The sequence below is a fragment of the Sander vitreus genome, chromosome 4, assembly GCF_031162955.1.
Source record: "Sander vitreus isolate 19-12246 chromosome 4, sanVit1, whole genome shotgun sequence".
NCBI lineage: Eukaryota > Metazoa > Chordata > Actinopteri > Perciformes > Percidae > Sander > Sander vitreus.
In genome coordinates, this window is record NC_135858.1 from 11,288,798 (window position 1) to 11,310,882 (window position 22,085).

Sequence of the window (22,085 nt, forward strand, 5' to 3'; positions counted from 1 at the left end):
ACCACAGTTCAAAATAGAGCGGCTGACAGTTCGCTTGAGTTCATTAGAGCACACGGCTCTGCAAAGTTGTGTAATTACGACTTTATGACTTTTCATCAACAGCTGAAGGAGCGGCGCTGCGCGGTTTACATAGCGGAAAACCTGTTGTGTGTCTGCCCCATTTCTGATACCGTGGCGGCAGAAATTTTACTGTGGCGGGCCGCAGGTAATATCAACATAGAGGAAACACTGCATGTTGATCACCTAATTGATTTAGTTTGTTTTAACAGTGGTGTCTTTATATTCTAACATGGTGGAAAAGACAATGGGACACATTTTAACATTAAAGGAATAGGGAAATGAGCTTACTTGTTTTCTTACCAAGAGTTACATGAGACGATCAGTATCCCTCTCCAGGGTTTTCCCTAGCTATTTAAAGTGCTTAGGTGCATGTGACGTCATGTGCTCATTTGCATATTAGTGAGGTCATCGCACCATTATTTAGCATAAAGCTTAGTAGTTATTGGTTGCAGCCAATGTCTGGTTGCAACGAGGGAGAGATCACTAAAGCAAAACTTGGAGGAGCACCTTGTTACTGAAATCAGAATAGCTGGTCCACCTAGCTCCGTGGCTGCTAACCCCTTCAAAAAAAACACTTAGGCGCTGGGCCTGAGCCGTGTGACAGGGAAAACCCTGCTCTCACATCTGTATGGTAAATGTTAAGCTGAGCCAGCTAGTCAGCTTATCTTAAAGGATGCAGAAGGAAACGGGTTGCCCGTGAAAAGGTAACAGAATCAGAACATCTCATCTCATGTTTAATCAATTTGTAGTTTTATGGGGGTTTATGTGCCAGAATGTTGGGGCTGAGACCAATAACTTCCTGACGTCTTCACTGGTTGCCTGGCAACTGGTCTGTATTGCGCTTCTCCAGTTCATGTAATCTGTCTAAAATACGCTGTTTATTTGCTCATCACATTGCATCACCTGCTCAGTGTGAACCTCCTGTCATTTGAAATCGGACAACAAACCTGTCTGTTTGTATTATGCAGTAAAGCCAAGTATCATCTCATTTTACAACATGATGCATAAGGTGTCAGAAGGGAGGAGTTAGTGAAGCCACCTCAAAGGGACGGATAGAGGTATAGGGTGTCAAACATGCCAAATGCCTTTTAATCTGTAGTTCATTCATTTAGCATCACTACTCTGTTCATACGATACAACTTATTTTCATAACAATGAAGTACCATAAACTGAGGAGGACACGCTGTTGGATGCTGTCCTCCTCTCCTACTTCAATGCCCAACGAGTCTATCTCTTTCTCTCCCTGACCCTGTCTTTCACTGATTGAAGCCTGAAAATATTGTCGGACTGTAACTGGTCGGACTGTTCAGCTTTGTTTCAGACTGATACCTCCGGTTCAGGCTGGTCCTCATCAACACGTGCCTTTTTCAGTCGCGGAAAATACTTTTCAATACTCCTCTAGATTGAAGCAGCAAACATTCAGTGTAAGAGTAAAAAATGACATAACATTATTTATAATACGTTTATTTGATTCACAGCTGCTACATATAGTGTTTTGACCTCGACAACCCAACTGCATTTCACCGCAAACTTGCGACTAGTTAACTTTCTAAAGCAGGCGCAATCGCTTTCTTTGCTAAGAGTCGGGTTGGTGATTGTGAATGTGTGATTGTGTAAAGGTGTTCGCGAGATAGATACCAATCTTTTGTGTACTTGTGAATTTTGCCAGCCGTCTTCTCTCCTTTACGGAGACAGACGCTGTGTGCACGGTGGGCTCGATGGTGTTTTAAGCCTCCAACGCCGCCTTACAGGCAACTAACCCTCACCTTAACCCTAAACATAACTTCTTTGACATAAGGATATAACCATTGCCGTGCTGCCTGGAAGGGGACGTTGGGGGCTAAAAACACCAAACGCTCTACGGTGGGAGGAGCTGTGTGTGTATGTGAGCGAGACATAAATGACCGAGAGACGGAGGAGAGCAGGGAAAGGAAATGCAGAAGAACGTGTTTATAAATAGCGTTTACATTTTTTTTTTTTTTTAATAAATAACGAAACGCAATGTGTGGCGGCTGGTGTTGATAGTGCGGTGCATGTGTGGGAAACACTGGATTCTTTTCTTACAGTACAATAGCAAGTGTACACAAAAAACACACAATACATGATTAATACCAGTGTACACACATATACACATGGATATCTGTTGGTCTTGTGGCCTAACAGATGTCTTTAATCAGATCATGTCCTACTAACACACAAACATGTTTGCTGCTTCACCGAGTGCACAATGAACAAATCACATACACAAAGAGACACCTTCTCTTATGTTATTGTTAAACACTTTGGTTAAGCGGCTTTTCTGATTGAGCCAAGCTTGACCTGTCACCCCTCAATAATCTTTCCTCCACAGAATTTCACTGCCCCATCACCATATCAACCCTGGACTTTTCTTGGCTCATGAGTGGCAGGTGGAGGATTGGTGCCCCTCCAGCTTACATCCCTCCCACCTCCCAGTCATGCCTTGGGCTCGGGAGCTTTTGTAATTGCTAGAGGAAGTGTATTGTGTACCCATCTGCCCCCCTCTTTTTCCAAAAGCTTCACTGTTGACCCTTAAAGGGCCAACAGCAGATGTGGGTCTATGCAGTCACACAAACCCCAGCAGAAATCATGGGGGTGTGTTCTCGTGCGCGTATACGATTGCGCATGTGTTAAGAAGAAGGTGTGAAGTCTTTGTTTACGGAGGGAAGTCTGCTATAGTTGGATGTGGTAATATTAGTTTCGGCGCATGATTCTTGTTTCCAGTGCATGCATATATCTATCTTTTAGTTCCTCATCAGGGCAATGACAGTTACACCAGGGTAACAATTCTGAAAAATCTCAAAACCTCCTTGTGCATAACTGAGCAAACTAAACTTATATATATATATATATATATTTTTTTTTTTTAAAAGATAATTTTTTGGGGCATTTTAGGCCTTTATTTTCACAGGACCGATGAAGACATGAAAGGGAAGAGAGAGTGGGAATGACATGCAGCAAAGGGTCGAGGACTAAACGTCTATAAACCTATAAAATAAATAATCTATAAAACTAAACATTTGTACATTACTATTATTTATTAGTTAGTGATGTCAATTGAGACAGCGTTGCAGTTGATGCAAAGACCTAAAGGCTATTAGCTAGCAACAATTTGGCAAATTTGAATCAGACGATTCTTATTGTGTTTATTTGTAGCCTTAAAATCACGAGTCAAAGAAACCCAATGTGCAATAAGACATTTGACAAGTCCTACTCATCCTTCCACACACACAGATGTTTAAGAGAGTTTATCTGGCCACTTGCCCCAACATGGACCCGATGTGGTGCTGTTGACTCAGTTGTGATTCCAGATGCAGTCAGGCAGGTAATATCTTTGGTCTAGTAGTGCTTAGCAAATGCTGAGCCTGTGATGGTAAGCTATAAGGTAGGGGAGATAACAGAACTTTGAACAGAGAAAGGATTTTACAATAAAAACAGCGCTTTAAAGAGTTTTTGAATTTTTTTTGGAGTTTTTATGTCCAGAATTCTACTGCGTACATGCAGATGAACAGTGCCAGTACCCAGAGGTCCCCGTTCACCCGCCGGTAAAACTGTGCTGGATGACTCGCGTCAGCTGGTTGAAAATCGGCGACTTTTCCTCTTTAGTGTTCACAACACTCTCTTAGTTGCGTCATCCTCCTTAGCTCCACCCTCTTGTCCAAATACGGTCACGGCCAAAATGCAAACTGCTGGCTTCAAAAAGGCAGTCCACAAACCAATGGATGACGTCATGTCTATGCTGTCAGTGCTGTTGGTGTTTTCAAACATCTTTCAGACGAAGATGGCATGATTTGAAATGGAGGATACTATTTATAAATGAGCCTGATGACCACCAACTCTCTAAAGACGCTAATAATTTCATTGTAACTGCATGTGGCTATTATGGCTGATCTTTGTGAATTGGACTGTTTTTGCAACAATTTCAGTCATCTGAAATGAGTCATCACTCATTTAAGGGGCCAGTTTTGTGCCTAATGTATGCATATTGCATAATTAGACGGCTTTGAGAAGCCACAAGGCAGCACAATCGTTTTTTCTGTCAGTTTTGGCAATCAAACCAATTTGGGCCCTGCACAGTTCAATTTCTGTGACATTATCAAGTTGTACATCAATGATAAAACTAGGGAAAACAATGTCAAACAGTGCTTAAGATTTACATACATACATACATTGTTATATTATTACATATTAGATAGTAGGGCTGCACGATATGAGGAAAATGTCTAATTGCGATGATTTTGACTGATTCCCGATATTGGAGGGAATGATCGTTTTTGTATCATTATTCTCATTTTCATTGAAAATTATTAACATTGAAAGAAATTAAAATGATTTATAGTGTGATTTTTGTGAGGATCTGTACCAAACAAAGATGTTTTCTTTAGTCTGTAGGATACGATTTGTAGGCCGGGACATCTCTGCAGCACCACAGTACTTAATTCAGAAAGGTTTGACACACATTTTGCCATTAACAAATATTGCGCCCCCCTGCAATTTGGATATTGCACTAGTCCATATTGCGATTTCGATACAATTGCGATTAATTGTGCAGCCCTATTAGATACATTGTTATGGCACAGATGCTGTGGCCACACCAACAGTTAACTGGAGAGATACCAGATACGTCATCAAGCTGTTTGTGCCGCAGCGCAGTGTGACTATTTGAGAATAATTTTTATATATTATTGTGCAGAAAATGCTGCTGTTCATTCCTGCAATTTAAACTTTTATAAATCCATTTATATCATTCATATCTGTAGCGGAAGAAGATATACCTCCCAGTAGTAAAATAATATTGTCGGATAAATGGATTATCACATTTACCACATGATTTTGTGGATCAGTTTCATTGTCAAAATCTTTGTAAATGAAATGTTTAAAATGTACACAACATTTTTGGCACTTATGTCAATACATTATAGAGGGTAAAAGTATCACAGTGCATCATTTTTGTCGATTGCCTAATGTTTTGTATCTAAAGGGTCATTTGTCTTTTTGGGTGTTTTTTCACTCTGCTGTGACGCAGAAAATAAGCCCCACCCTTGTTTGTTCTGTCCCAAAGGGTGGTTGAACTGTGCTGTGTGTTGACTATTGAGATAAAGCAGAGAATAGTACACCACTACACCATACCAACTCTTCTTGGTAACAAAGACGATCAGTTTTTATTGGTCAGTCACTCACCCCACAATAGGGACGGGAATCACCAGGGGCCCCACAATACAATATTATCACCATACTTGTGTCACAATACGTTATTATTGCGATTTTAAACATGTTGCGATACTCTGCTATATATTGCAATGTATTACCTTTTTTTTCAACTTCAAATTATGTCCCCAAAGGAAAATTTGTCAACATCTGTTTTATCTAAAAAGATAAATGTCTCTGCACCACCTAGTTGACTGAAAAAGCAATTGATTGTTATCATTCTAGTACCAAAAAGTTTTCATGTGCAATGTCCATCCATCCATCTATCCATCCATCTTCGTCCGCTTATCCGGTATCGGGAACGAGCAGGGGGAGCAGCTCCAGCAGGGGACCCCAAACTTCCCTTTCCCGAGCCACATTAACCAGCTCTGACTGGGGGATCCCGAGGCGTTCCCAGGCCAGGTTGGAGATATAATCCCTCCACCTAGTCCTGGTTCTTCCCTGAGACCTCCTCCCAGCTGGACGTGCCTGGAACACCTCCCTAGGGAGGCACCCAGGGGGCATCCTTAACAGATGCCCGAACCACCTCAACTGGCTCCTTTTGACGCGAAGGAGCAGCGGCTCTACTCCGAGCTCCTCACGGATAACTGAGCTTCTCACCCTATCTCTAAGGGAGACGCCAGCTACCCTCCTGAGGAAACCCATTTCGGCCGCTTGTACCCTGGATCTTGTTCTTTCAGTCATGACCCAGCCTTCATGACCATAGGTGATGTAGGAACAAAAACTGACCGGTAGATTGAGAGCTTTGCCTTCTGGCTCAGCTCTCTTTTCGTCACAACGGTGCGATAAATTTAATGTAATACCGCACCCGCTGTGCCGATTCTCCGACCAATCTCCAGCTCCATTGTCCCCTCACTAGCGAACAAGACCCCAAGGTACTTGAACTCCTTCACTTGGGGTAAGGACTCATTCCCTACCTGGAGAAGGCACTCCATCGGTTTCCTGCTGAGAACCATTGCCTCCAATTTAGAGGTGCTGATCCTTATCCCAGCCGCTTCACACTCGGCTGCGAACCGATCCAGTGAGTGCTGAAGGTCACAGGCCGATGATGCCATCAGGACCACATCATCTGCAAAAAGCAGCGATGAGATCCCCAGCCCACCGAACTGCAACCCCTCTCCACCCTGACTACGCCTTGATATCCTGTCCATAAATACTACTAACAGGATTGGTGACAAAGCGCAGCCCTGGAGGAGGCCAACTCTCACCTGAAACGAGTCCGACTTACTGCCGAGAACCCGGACACAGCTCTCGCTTTGATCGTACAGAGATTGGATGGCCCTGAGAAGGGACCCCCTCACCCCGTACTCCCGCAGCACCTCCCACAGTATCTCCCGGGGCACCCCGGCGCCTTCTCCAGATCCACAAAACACATGTAGACCGGTTGGGCATACTCCCAGGCTCCCTCCAGGATCCTTGCGAGAGTAAAGATCTGGTCCGCTGTTCCACGACCAGGACGGAATCCGCATTGACCCTTTTCAACCTGAGGTTCGACTATCGACCGAACCCTCCTTTCCAGCACCTTTTTGGAGTAGACTTTACCGGGGAGGCTGAGAAGTGTGATACCCCTGTAATTGGCACACACCCTCTGGTCCCCTTTTTTAAAAAGGGCAACCACCACCCCGGTCTGCCACTCCTTAGGCACCGTCCCAGACTTCCACGCAATGTTGAAGAGGCGTGTCAACCAAGACAACCCCTCCACACCCAGAGCTTTAAGCATTTCTGGACGGATCTCATCAATTCCTGGGGCTTTGCCACTGTGGAGTTGTTTAACTACCTCAGCAACCTCCACCAGGGAAATTGACGACAATCCCCCATCATCCTCCAGCTCTACCATAGAGGGCGTATTAGTCGGATTTAGGAGTTCCTCAAAGTGCTCCTTCCACCGCCCTATTACCTCCTCAGTTGAGGTCAACAGCGTCCCATCCTTACTGTACACAGCTTGGATGGTTCCCTGCTTCCCCCTCCTGAGATGGCGAACGGTTTTCCAGAAGCACCTTGGTGCCGACCGAAAGTCCTTCTCCGAACTTCTCCCACACCTGCTGCTTTGCCTCTTTCACGGCAGAGGCTGCAGCCCTTCGGGCCTTTCGGTACCTTGCAACTTCCTCCGGAGTCCTCTGGGATAACATATCCCGGAAAGACTCTTTCTTCAGTCGGACGGCTTCCCTGACCACTGGTGTCCACCACGATGTTCGTGGGTTACCGCCCCTTGATGCACCTAAGACCACAGCTCCTCACCGCAGCTTCAGCAATGGAAACTTTGAACATTGTCCACTCGGGTTCAATGCCCCCAGCCTCCACAGGGATGCACGAAAAGCTCCGCCGGAGGTGTGAGTTGAAAGTCTGTCGGACAGGGGCCTCCTCCAGACGTTCCCAATTTACCCGCACTACCCGTTTGGGCTTACCAGGTCTGTCCCGAGTCTTCCCCCACCTCCTGACCCAACTCACCACAAGATGGTGATCGGTTGACAGCTCCGCCCCTCTCTTCACCCGAGTGTCCAAAACATATGGCCTCAGATCAGATGAAACGATTATAAAAAACGATCATTGACCTTTGGCCTAGGGTGCTCTGGTACCAAGTACACTTATGAGCATCCCTATGTTCGAACATGGTGTTCGTTATAGACAATCCATGACTAGCACAGAAGTCCAACAACCACCACCCACTCTGGTTTAGATCAGGGAGGCCGTTCCTCCCAATCACGCCTCTTCATGTGTCTCCGTCATTGCCCACGTGCGCGTTAAAGTCCCCCAGCAGAACTATGGAGTCCCCCACTGGAGCCCCATGCAGGACTCCACTCAAGGTCTCCAAGAAGGCCGAATACTCCAAACTCTTGTTTGGTGCATATGCACACACAACAGTCAGTTTCCCCCCCCCACAACCTGCAGGCGTAGGGAGGCGACCCTCTCGTCCACCGGGTTAAATTCCAACGTAGCGGTTGTCTAATCACTCGCCTGCCGTTCTCACGAATGCCTGATTTACGCTTCTGTGTTCAATCAACGTTGAATCTGCCCTCTGAATTACGCTACCCCATGGATGTATTAAGCGCGCCCCTCGTAACGTCCACAAAAGATGACCAGTAACCAGTCAGTCTGTGTAGGTCATGTGACTATCAGAAGTGTAAAGGGGTTCAGAGCATGCAGACTGAGGTTGTACAAAGTATATTTTGTAACTTAATCACTAGTTATTATATTACACCCATCTTGAAAGTGATCGTTTATAAGGGCATACAAAATGTATTAATTTAATAAGAATAGAATAAGTATTTTTGTTATTTCATTTTTAAACAAAATTATGAAGTTATTTTAAAAAGTATTGCACATTTTAGTTTATGTATTACTTGTCATGGTCGTTTAATTTTAAATGTTCAAGTTAAAAAATACACATTTAAAAATTCATTCATTTTCTGCATTTTCCTTGATAATCAAGTAAACTCATGATACCATTCTATCACAATTGTAATTGCAGCATTGTAAATCGCAATATGACTTTTTCTCCAAATCGTGCAAGACAGCCCCTACGGTTTGGCACGCATGTGAACTGCGGATTATTTACAAAGTTTAACCATAGTGGCAAATACAGTTTTACTTCTGCTGACGTCTCCTCGGTAGCTTGTTCAGGTAATAGGCAATCGGGGCAATGCCGATGAAGCAGTCAAACTCCACCCAGACAACGCTCGCTGCAGTTGCAGGCTCGCTCGTGTCCTCTCACTGTGCCTTAAAAATCAGAAAGCATGTTTTATCACTAAAAGTTATATTAAAGAAGTAATGCTTCCAAAAATAAGAAGGTAGGGGAGAAGTCTATTACTGATCTGCAGCTTTACAGTAACCAGGAAAAGAAGGAAAACTCAGAAAAGATTACTTTCTGAGTAATCTGGTTTCTTATGTGCATGTTAACATACTTTTGTGTGCCAGGCCAGACAGCATACTTTGAATACTCTGGCTCTCCCAGCACTCATTGCCTGCTGGAACGATGCCCAGTGTTGTGTTGCGACCGTGGGTAGAGTTAGAATGTAATACAGCACACCATAGACCGATGATGACTCATTGTCAAAGCTACAAGGCTGAATTCTTCCCATTGACTGAGAAGGATAGGTTTCACTTGTGTTATTGTATATCGTACGGCATAAATAAATCTGAGCCAACGCTAGCGCTTAATTAACATTAAATTGTCACTTCTACTTCACAACGTATACTTTGAGAGGCTCACTTTGAGAAAAGTTGTACAAATCTACTATGAGTCAATTTCTTTCATACCTTAAATATTGAATTATTTGTGTTTTGATATCTTCTTTAGCAAAGGAGTTGCTGTGTGGCCTCTGCTTTCCAAGTAAATAACACCAAAAAAGGATGATGGCAGTTGTAGAAAATTGCATGCAAAATGAATATGCATTAGGCCTATACGCCTGTAACAGTTATTTAATTGTCTAATAGCAATTTTTTATACTAAGTAATCACAGTTTCTTTGCTTAACCGCAATTAATTGCTAACATTTGCTCAGGTCCTAGGGTGTATGACTGGTAATTGTTGATTTTGTTTAGATATGCCAAATTGTATTTATATAAGTGATTATTGGTCGGACCGTTGAGCTGTGCTAGTTGAGGCACCTGTCACTTGTTGCCATGTCAACTCTAAACATCCTGGGCTGTAGTGAGTCAAGCCAAAGATATTGAACCCTTGTGTTTCTGGCACAAAATCTGCCCGACAAAAAAAAAAATTGTTGTATGATAATAAAGAGGCTTGGTTTACTTTATAGGCCGTGGTCACATAACAGTGATATAATCAAAAGATGTATCCTGGAATTCATTCAAAACTTGAATTTGTTTGAAAAAGTAATAAATAAATATTTTTAAATTGAACTGAAAGAGTCAATTATATCGTTAATCGCAATTATATAGTTACAGCTCTACCTATACCTTCATGTTACAGTCTGTTTTTAAGGTGTAGCTGTGTAATCAATATGGTCTCCTGTTTGACAAGATGGTTATCTTATATTTACTCTTTAAGACAGGCTGAAGCTGGTAGTTCAGAAGTCCAGGCCTATATTTAACTGTTTTATTACTGTAAAGGAGACGGCTAGTTTCCTGTAATGATCACTGTGGCATTTGCTGTTATTTACAAGGTAAGGTCATAATACATGACCCTGTCCAAAGTAAGTTCTTCGTTTTATTAAACGGGGGGACCCAATTTTAAAAACTCATACTTACCGACTGCTTTATTTTACTTACATGAGCATTATTGGGTACCCTAGTTTTGTTATGTACATTTTCAAAGAGATGTCAAGGCTGTCATATTTTTTAGACTTGAAGGCTTGTTTTAATGATTTGTGACTTACTAATCCTGCACATTTATTATTTACCCCTCACACAGTAACGGCTGGTTTTGTGCATTGCATTTCTTCAGTTATGAGCAGTGTATGGCATGAGATGTCTTCTTATTCTGTTTTGAACTAAAAGGGAGAAACTGTTAAATTACTTTTTTAAAGGCAGAGTTCTAACAAAAATTGCAGCTCAAAGTGTTTCACCAACAAAACAAAAAGGAAAAATACAACAAAGTAAGGGTTCTGGCAAGAAGAACCTCTTGCTTAGAATGTTATTCAATTAATTGAACAGCACATGAAAAAGAACATTAACATTAGCAAAGTAATATAAATAACATATGCAAGGGAGACCAAAAGCCTAAAATGCTTATCAAAGGTCTTCCCACGTTTTGATGAACAAACAAATCAAATAAACTTGACTAAAAACAATTTCAATAAAACTAATTACTTTCAAAACAGTCATTATTCTGTAACATAAAGTCACAGAGATAAGAAAAGAAAAATGTATCTAAATAATAAAATATAAGAAACTAGTAAGTCCATGAAAATAAAATAACAAAGACTAAACCTTACCTATACTGTATGCCAGGTCTGGGATTATCAAAGGTGTTTTTAATCACTGACAGGGACTGACCTGGGTGCAGATCAATGTTGTTCAACAGTATGGGTCCTAAATATTTTACAGAAAATTGACTGAGGCGGGTTTTAACAAAGGGAATGTGAAGGTTGCTTGAGTGTCTGCCTGGCTATTCTGGTAAGAATGAAAATCAGAATTTACCAAACGATATATTTTTTAGAAAATGTAGCCAAACTTTCAATCTTATGAAAATTAACTTGTTTTCCCCTAAAATGATATTTAACGGAAATAATAATTTATAATTAATGTCCTCAAATGCCCAGCCTTTTATTTGCCTGCTCTCCACCATGGTGATGAACATAATACCATTGGATTCCATCGGGGGCGAAAAAAAACAATATACCCACAAAAAATTGTGAGCAGTGCAATACTGAATTTAATTACACCTGGTCATAAGGCCTGAGTCATGCCAGGTACCACAAGGCCAGGGTTCCTGAGTGTCGTTGAGCAGCATGCTGAATTGCGTGTTTCAGAAATATTTCTCTGCAACTGGCCCTCTAGTTTGACTTCCTGGTGTCGAGTAAGAGTAACATTTTACTGTTAGTGATTCATAATTTAAATTGCAGGTGCTTTTTTTGAATGATGTATTGACCTAGTGACACACAAAGAGGGTGCTACATTCACAAAAGACCGAATTGGAAAAACTCTACAAACATATTTTCAACATTCTGCCAGCTGATGGCAGCACTGTACTTCTGTTAAGTGGATTAGTGTGTTATTATTCTAACCATAAGACAGATGATTACCTGGGGTCCAGTTCTTTCACATTGACCAGTAATCATTATGTGAAGGAAATGGGCAATTAAACAGTAGTGGTAACTTGTAGTATATTTTATAATTGAACTATTATGTTTATATTTGATGTGAGTCAGCCTCACCCTCCTTGTCTCTGTCCCTCTGTCCAGATGCTGCAGGATTGTGCCAAGGCCCGTAGGGAGGTGGAGCTTCACTGGAGGGCGTCACCTTGTGCCAACATTGTGTGCATCATTGATGTCTACGAGAACCTCTATCAGGGCAGGAAGTGTCTGCTTATTGTCATGGAGTGGTGAGAGCACGTTCACAGTGACACACACTAAAATACATACCCTTATCTAATGGTGAATAAAATGTTATAATAAATGAATGCAGCACATTATCGTCCTGTCAAAACACTTTTAAGCACATTTGTATCAGATGTTTGGGTTGGTCAGTTCAATGTGTCAATTCCCCTGAGCAAAAGTGCAGTGAAAAGCATCCTGCCTTCTCAGCTGTTCTAAGCACAATTCAGCCAGGTAAATTATTGTAAACGTGTAGTGTATGACCTTAGTGGAAAATGACCCATTTCTTCTAAAAGAGCCTAGAATCTTTTCCTTGCCTTTCTATTTCCGCAGCACTTTAAACCACCAAGCCCCATCAACTTGTCACACGTGCACTCATTAGGTCTGTGGTTACTCCACGGCACAGAGGTCGTGGACCTGTCTGCCTACACACTCACATGCAAAAATGCTGCAGCTGATGACTAATTTCCTTGAGAAAATGCCAATAAAGAAAAGTAGTTCTGATGAAACCTCAACATTTCCTTGAATACTGCACACACGAGAGTTTGTTTGACTTCTGACAATGCAGAAATCTAGGCAGTATGATGACCTATTTTGCTGTTTAAGTAGTCTCTCATGTTGTGTAAAGGGTCACCATGTCACTATGTCAAGTCACTTTGATTATTTAAGAAATTCAGTGATGTTCTTCATTAAGATAAATATGGGCATTTTATTTCATTGTCAATCCCATATGCACCATCTTTGAAGACTTAAATACTCAACAGCACACCAAATTTGCAGCAGGAAATAGTCCCCAACAAATACACTATTTACTCTAGTGTGAGCTATGTTTGCTAAAACTACATTGCCCAGCTGTTTTAGGAAATTATTCATGCTTTTTTTTTTTTTTTTTTTTTTTTTTAAATGACTATATTTTTGTGACATGTTTTTAAAGATGCATGTCTTCAGTAGGCTTGGGGCTGAGAGCCACAGACAGGCACCGGAATTCAAAGTATTGAGAGACGTAGTAACTCATAGTTGTTTTAAGGGATGCAATGATTCTAGATTTTGTTGGTACGATTTATAGTCTGAAAAATAATCACAGTTTCACAATGATTATGCAGTTAATTTCACTGCTAATGTATGAAATTACATGAACACTCTATATTTTAATGTTATTTATTGCTGCCTTTTGAAACAGAAATAAAACCGTAACAGTTTTGAAAATGATTAGGACGATACCGATTTCTTTTTTTCATCAGCCTTAGCCGATGACTGATACGGGCTGCCGATTTTCTTGAGCCGATATTTGACTGCTTTTGCTCCCTCAATTTACATCATAAAAATGTAAACCCTGCTACGCTGGATTTGTTTTCGGAATCTGCTCTGCCGTTTCTTTAAAAATAATAAACAAACACAGATCAGTGTCAGTTCTGCAATCATCTTACATTCATACCACCCAAATTATGTGTGCAATGTGCATCATATGGATGGGTGCACTGCATATGGTTAACTGTACAAGGGTAAAAAGGCTTTCATCAACATCTACAACACAGCTTTGATGATGGATTGCTTGCTGACATATTCTAAGACAGATATAATCAGGTCATCACAAAATGTCCTTTGTCAACGAATTTAAATAATTTAAGAAAACAATAAACCTGAAAAGTAGCCATTGAAATAAAGTGCTTGATTTGTAATTTAAGCCTGCCAGGCTTCCAGCACCAGCACTCTGCTAGTGGGGGAGGGGCAGTGCATGGTCTGCACGTGAACTGCAGCGTCTCCAGCAACACAGAGCTGCCTGTGGACGCCTGTCTGTAAATAATGCCGGGAAAAAACTATTGGCGAACGCAGCAGCCGCATATCGGCCGATGCCGATAAAAATGCAAATATCGGCCGGCCGATAAAATCGGTCTATCACTAAAAATTATTATATGATCAATCATCAACCTTTTAAATTAAATTCTTCTGAAAAGATTAGAGACTAGAGGTAAATCAGTCACAACACAAACAAAGGCCAAGTTGGCTGTCCTTTTTAGGAAGAAGTTGGCCCTTTTTGGGTCTTGGGTCTTGCTAGCTGGTGTGTCTAAAAGTTGGAGGAGCTGCTAGACAAGATGCACCTGTCACAGGGAGATGTGCAGCATGTTGCCAAGGAGTAAATGGAGAGATCTCTTTGCAGCCTTATGTCCCACAGGGGATGAAGAGGAGGAAGTAATGTTTAGTGTTAACGTCAGAGACATGTTTGAGCTGTTGCGGAGTTTACAACTGAAACGTAATGCTATTGTCAGCTCGCTCACTGTAAATGCAAACTTTGGCTTCTGACTCGTTAACATTACAGGAAACCGCTAATATTAACATTAAACAGGCTAACGTTAGCTAACTGGTAACGTTAACAAGCTAACAAACGCTTAACAACAACGTTAAACAATTAAAGCTGCAAGCAGCGATGAACGGGCCCTCGCCCCTCCCAGCACATCGGGGTACAGGATACCCCGGCGATGTACTTAAAATTTTGCACACAGCCTCAGCGGAGCATTGGGGACAACTGTGCCCAGTGTTGTCTAATTTAGAATAACTATCTTCGCTAACAAGCTTACCAACTTGGGTTGAATTCCCCGTTGCAGCTGTCCTGAGGCAGGGTTTCCCGCAGCACTTTGCAGCTAAGGCAGCCGCCTTAGCAACACCAGCCTGCCGCCTTAACTATGTAGTCAAAATCGAAAAATGATTTATCTTTTGGTGCCAAATTTTGGTTCCAAATCGTCTGAGCGCGTAAGTGCAAGCTTATCTGTCCTCTCTGCATGAGTGGAGCTCCGACACGCACGCGCGCGCAGAGAGATGCGAGCAAACTGTCGACTCTGCAGTTTTGTTGAGTCACGACAATGATAAAGTGGTTACAGTTTTTCAAAACTTCACGCAGACAGCGTTTGCTGCAATATGATATTAATGGAGAGGTGAAAGTGGTTGCTGTTGACGTTACATTTCCTCTGAGACGAACAGGCAGAACAGTGGTTTCTAAGCCCTGATGACTGACTGACAGGCTGAAGAAAGGCAACTTTCTTTCTACAGCACCTTTCAGCAACAGCAAGGCAATTCAATTACATTCCTTTGCACTTCAGTTAGTTCTTCATTAGTTCAATGTTGACAACCAGGCATTCACCAAGTTTATTGTCAAAGGTTTGTGTCATTATGCAGTTTGCACTAAAAGGTCTTTGTTGTTTACATTCCTTTGCATTTGTTAGTTCAATATTAGCATGTACACACAATGTAATTTATTTATTTATAATATGTTCATGTTGTGGAAAAAGTCGCTGTATCTGACTGGCGCACCCCTATCGAAAAGCACAACCAGTTTTATTAATGTTACTCTGAGTGAGTCTGACGGAAAACCACACCCTACCACCTTACCTAACACATTTTCTGCGGGAAACCCTGTCTGAGGTCAGGGGCTGGCTCTGTGTTTTCCTGTTGTTTGCTAACTTGATGTAACGCTAAAAATTCCAGCAGTTAGTTATCCCACCACGGAGAGCCTCTGAAAGTCAATACCCCCGGAGTCTGATGTGCTGTGTGTGCGCAAATGTTTCTGTTTTCAAGGAGGTTTAATAGGAACTGCACACACTGCTACACATAACTTTCAGTCAGTTAACACTCGATGTAGCGGAGCCTTCACGATTAATTAACCGTGATGTTTTAAAGCGCGGTTAGTAGTGAAATCGGTTAACTGCTGCACCCCTTTTGTCTTTTAATTAGAATGGTTGACACTAACATAAAATGTTGAAAATCTCCAGCCATATCCTTTAACAGTCTACTGTAGAGCTTAGATCTGGCCCAAAAAATGAAGCCCAACCCGAGCCCGTGCACGTTGTGTCCGAGACCGGCCCGGCCCGACACATTAACTGGAATTATGAGCCCAAGCCCGATTTTAACCCAACACTTTTTTAATATATGGGCCGTTATAACTGACGTTCTCAACTACAATTCAGAGTTGTTTGAACTCAACGCTTTCCCTGTGAGGGCTTGCTTCGCCCTCATGCTTGGAGAAGTAATGAAAGAGGACGTTGAAGACTATCATCTTTTCTGCCACGGCGAGCCTACTTCATGTGTCTGTTCAACATCCAAGTCCCCGTTTTATTTGTTGTCATAGGCGAGCAGCGTGCCGCACTTATGCCTAATGCACTCAACACAGCCGACACACATGTTGTCACTGCCCACGACTTGTTTAAAATGGTTCCATACCTCCGACTTTCCTCCAAACTTGCTCAAAGGTAATTCTCCTGTTTTTTTTTCTTTACATCCTCAAGCTCCATGTTGCACTTAAGCTACCCCATACAGCCCAGCAGCCCCTGTGTGATGTGTTCGAGTGGAGGAGACTCCGCACATGACACATGTTGCATTTTGTAACTGTAGTCCAACTTGTGTAACTTTTTGGACACATTTGTTACTTTGGCCTTAATATAGCCTATATAGTTAATATTTCTGATTATGGCATAGCTTTCTCCCCATCCAATTAGGCTAATAAAGTAATGATTAAAAAAAAACACAAATGCTTGATCAAGGGCCCGCCCCGAGGATAGTGGCGGAAAATAACGGCCCGGTCGGGCTCGGTCTCGGGCAGAGAATCTAAACTCTAGTCTACTGTAAGGAGTCTGCATTACACAATCCTGGAATAAATTCTACCAATTTATCATATTCAGTTTTGGTTGAGACAACCAGAGAGGTCAGAGATGTTGATTCAACTCTGTTGTTATTTTGGAGGCTGTATGGTGTTTTGCTGTGAAATGTGCTACCTCTGGGACTTTTAATGTTGCCGTCTGCTTTTGTTTTTCACCTGTCGGCACATAAGCCCCTTTCACACATGCACTGCAACACTGAACTTTTCTACACATTACCCAGAGGAGCTGTATGTGAGAACGCAAATGTCCGAATTAGTTGGACCGGACATTAAGCAGACCCTTCCAGCTCCCTAGTACAAAGTCTGTGTAATGTCCGATTGAGCCTATGTGTAAATAGAGCGGGTCATTGTCCGAAGTATTCACAGCGGGTGTGTTCATGACGTTTCTATCATGTAGCTGATGTGAAGGAAGAACACAAACATCCAAGGGTGAAGAAGGGTGATTTACAAGAAGACCCCAATGAAAATATCTAACTCGAGAGACGAACAGATTCTGAAACTTCTGTCAGAAGGGGCCGGCACTGAAATCGGCAGACAAATTCAAGGGACGACAAATGACTCCATTGTTTAGGACCAAATTATGAACAGGCTATGTGACTGCGGTGCAGTGTTGTAGTCAAGGCCACCTAAACCGAGACCAAGTCATTACCAAGATCAGAGTGTATCGAACCAAGACCAAGACCAGACCAAACAACTGAAACATACAGTATACACAACTAGCTAATATGTATAGCTAATATTCGCTAAATCCCTTTGGGTGAGGGGTGAAGAGATTTCTGGAGAGTTTTGGTACAGAGGCAGATTAAAAAAAATTAGCTAGCTTCGCTAGCGTCACTTACACTTACCTTTCTTTATGCTTCCTTACTTGTGCAGATAAGTGGATTAGATGTTTTGTTAATAAAATATTTAAAATAATATAATAAATAAAATGTTCTTACCGACGATTTGGCTGACATCTCCCAGGCAGCCAGAGCTTCTTTTCCTGTCACCTACATTTACTAGTGCGTGTTAAGGGGGGTGGGGAACGGGGGTTAACAATAACACATTTTAAACTACAAATGAGTCAAGTTATTGGTTGCATTTGAAGCAGGAAATTTTGCATCCAATCACTGTAATGTTAACACATAAATCAGACGATACACAGGCAATTTAGTGATAGACCTGCAGTTGTTGTCTTGACTGATCCTGAAATAAAATCCAGAGTCCTCTTCATCCAAGACTGAGACCAGGCCGAGTAAAAATGTGGTTGATTCAGAGACAAGACCGAGACCTTCAAAAAGTGGTCTTGAGACCAAGACCGGTCTCAAGTACTACAACACTGCTCCAGTGTAATGCGTGTCATGTCCTACCTCCTGCATGCTCTACCCAGGCGCTACTCCTTGCCTAAACCAAACGTAGTGTCTGACACAGGCAGTCTCCTGTTGTGTGCTACATGTGTGAAAGGGCAATATGAGAAAATGGCTATACTGTATATGCCCAGTGATTAAACTTTAGTTAACATTGCATATGAAAAGTAGTTCTGGCAATGACTAACACTGATGAATCCACAAGCTACCAGGTGCAAACTATCTGCTGAAAGTGAGTTATAGTGCCATTTCATATCATTAGAGCAAACACACTTTTATTCAATGTATAAAAGCCATTTTATTACATCATAAAGAGTCATCATTGTTAAAACAAGTGATTTTCTTTTTTTTTTTTTTTAAATCTGTTTTGGTGGGAAAACAGCTGATGTGTATTGAGTTTTTTTTTCTAAACTGTTATATCTCCAGCGAGTACATCTCACCATCCCCTTGTGTCTCTACACAGTACACAAGATGTGGAAGAATGTAGATTGAAACTGTCAGGGTGTTACAGGGTTTCTGCTGTGATGGTGTAAGATGTGCGCTCTTAGTACTTGGTACGTAAGTATCTGTTGTGCTGAGAATTCACACTTCACCTCTAGACATTTTCAGAAACACAGGGTGGGGTCAAGAGAAATTCATCTCTACGAAAATTGGCATACCAGTGTAAAAAACGTTAGCCTCACTGCTGGAGGTTTCTCACACTGCAATTTTGATATCAAAAATATGATGGATGGAGCTGCTATCCGTTTGTCAGTATGCAAAATGCGAATGTGAATGATTGATTTGGAGAAGTTAAAAGTGTGCTGTGGTTTAGCAGGGCTGTCCCACAGCTCTAAGTCTGCTGCTCTCCTGTTAACGCATGCATGCCTGAAGAATCGGTCTGTTGGGTAATGCGCACATAGTCACGCACACACAAAATTGGCATTGATGATTTGACCTGAAACTCGCACAGTCATACTGAGCTAAAAGATTAAATGAAACTTATGAAGTGCGTTGAGTTGGATTTTCTCATACATCCACGTTAACAACCATTAGCTTTGTAACATTTTCTGTAATTCTTAGTCTTAAAACTGACCTTTCAAAATACCTGTTTACAAATGTGCTTGATTTATTTTAGTGGATTAGAGAATACGGAGTAACAATCCTAGTGTTATAGTAATGAGCCATGCTGTTTTCAGTAGTATTCTATAAAGTTTTGTAAGTTTTTTTTGATACAGTGTTTCTTAAACAACATCTTGACAATGACATTGCATCATCTTGTGTAGAAAACTCAAGAATTAAGTGATGACATTTTATATCCAAAAGGTCAACTTCACTGTGACATCATAATGTTGTGCAAAAACAATTGTCTGGCCATTATTCAACACCATACCTCAGGAGCAGAAGGAGAGATTGTGATAATATACTGTATTTTACATTTGGTCGGATACTGAATTAGTGACCCTTACCTTGGGTGCCCATCTTGAAACTGTGGTGATTGTGTAGATGTGTGTAAGGCATCCACGTTTTGCCAAAAAAATACCCTTAATACCTTTTATTAAATTGCTATATATATATATATATATATATATATATATATATATATATATATATATATATATATATATATATATATATATATATATATATATATATATATACACACACACACACACTTTTTTTTTTTTTTTTGCAGCATGGATGGTGGGGAGCTTTTTAGTCGAATCCAGGACAGAGGGGACCAGGCCTTTACAGAGAGAGGTAATAAGCTTGTGTTGACTTAATAACGATCACAGCATTTCTTACAATACTGCTGTATTTTATTACATGGTACACTGTTTCAGATAAAGTACTGCATCCACACAGACATAATACAAGTGGCACATTCTGACACCTGCTAAATATATAAAGTTCATTTTTACAATGCACAACATCAGGCAACCCCTATTGGTATTTTATATTTGCTGCACAATTTTGAGATATATGACCACTACGTCTGTTAAATAATGCAACAGTCAAGTCACTTGTAATCTATTAAAAGAGCTTTTGGTCTCTTTACTTTAGAGGCATCTGACATCATGAAGAGCATAGGAGAGGCCATTCAGTTCCTGCATGCCATCAACATTGCACACAGAGACGTCAAGGTTTGTATCGTAACATTGTATTATCACACTACTTAATAAGGAATTTCCTTGCTCTTTACTGAGGAATTAAAGCAATCTGAGGGGGTTTTAAAGAAGACTTCCATAGCTGCAGTAACAAAGCCATACCTCTTGTTTTGTCTTCTGGCTGGCTTCTCGAATCCTCCCTGCAGCCAGAGAATTTACTGTATTCCTCGAAGAGGCCCAATGCTCTGCTCAAACTCACAGATTTTGGCTTTGCCAAGGAGACCACTTCACACAACTCTTTAGCTACCCCCTGCTACACACCCTACTATGTTGGTAAGGATCTGTTTCTGTGTACTCTCATAATCAACTCCATTTGTTGCTTATTAATAAACAGTTAATATTACATAATGTATCTGCCATTCGATCCCATTTTTTATTCCTTCCTTTCGGTCTGCAGCTCCAGAGGTTCTGGGCCCAGAGAAATATGACAAGTCATGTGACATGTGGTCGTTGGGTGTCATTATGTATATCCTGTAAGTCTGCTTTTTGCATTTCTGAACTTTTCATTACTTTAGATTATTACTTGGTGCTATAACTAATATTTGCATTTTAAACAATCAACAGGTTGTGTGGATACCCTCCTTTTTATTCTAACCATGGTCTAGCCATCTCTCCTGGGATGAAGAAGAGGATCAGGATGGGCCAATATGAGTTTCCCAACCCTGAATGGTCTGATGTATCAGAGGAAGGTCAGGCGACAAACATATCTACACTCTGTTTATGTATATGGGCACTGGAGGTGTTGGATTTAAATTAGGGCTGTCAAAATAATGCGTTAATTTCGATTAAGTAATCTGAGAAAAAATAACGTGTTAAAAAAAATAACGCAGATTAAGCCATTCCATATTGACCTTTGACCCGGAGCCGTTCTAGCCACCATTCGACTGTAAAATGAAGGAGGGAGACGAGAATGCGCTGCCTGGATCATTGATTGGAACATTTTCTTATAAAAATCTTCTTCCTGGATAGGGTTGTGTACCGAAATCCAATGCTAATACAGCACCGGTGCCTTAACGACCTGTATCTACTGGACCGAATAACGATGCGGATTTCGGTGCCTCATTCCGGTGCCACAGATATGTCTGCGCTTCTCTCGGATGCTCTGAAACAGACGTTAAAGGCAACAGAAACATCGCTGCATGTGACGCTAGTTAACACTATACTCGACAGCAGCTAACGTTAGCCTACCGCTAGCTAGTAGCTGGATTAAACACGGTTACAATGCTGACAGCTAACGCTAAACGGTGTAAAGTTTGTCTGTATTTCACTGTAGAGGATTCAACACCGGGATGTAACAATCTGCAGCTGCCGTTGTTGGAAAAACACAGACGGTGTGTTCAATGAAACTGGTAACCTACAGCCTCGTGGTGCATTCAAAGTTATTGTGAAATGCCCTTTTCCCATCTGGTGTGTTTTTTTCGTTCAACAGCAATTTACTAGTGAAATATGGCACCGGCACCGTTTTTAAAAGTACCGCTTTAGCACTGGTATCGGGGGGGGGGAACCAAACGATACCCAACGATACCCAACCCTATTCCTGAAGCAATTTTAAATGTATTTCCTCAGCATATTAGGTCATATTGTTGATTGTTATGGCCATTATTTGAATGGTGAAAATGATAATAAAAAGAGGTTTTTTTTTAACTTTAATGTCACTAATGCTG

General features: G+C 41.4%; 1 protein-coding gene across 1 annotated transcript in view; it reads left to right on the forward strand.

The window, feature by feature from the left end:
• mapkapk2a (MAPK activated protein kinase 2a) overlaps window positions 1-22,085 on the forward strand; it is a 41,847-nt gene that overhangs the window by 12,325 nt on the left and 7,437 nt on the right. Inside the window, exons 2-7 of the mRNA XM_078248207.1 lie at window positions 12,149-12,288; window positions 19,950-20,014; window positions 20,318-20,397; window positions 20,568-20,694; window positions 20,819-20,894; window positions 20,986-21,110. Coding sequence (XP_078104333.1) covers window positions 12,149-12,288; window positions 19,950-20,014; window positions 20,318-20,397; window positions 20,568-20,694; window positions 20,819-20,894; window positions 20,986-21,110 — 613 coding nt within the window. The remainder of the gene's footprint in view (window positions 1-12,148; window positions 12,289-19,949; window positions 20,015-20,317; window positions 20,398-20,567; window positions 20,695-20,818; window positions 20,895-20,985; window positions 21,111-22,085) is intronic.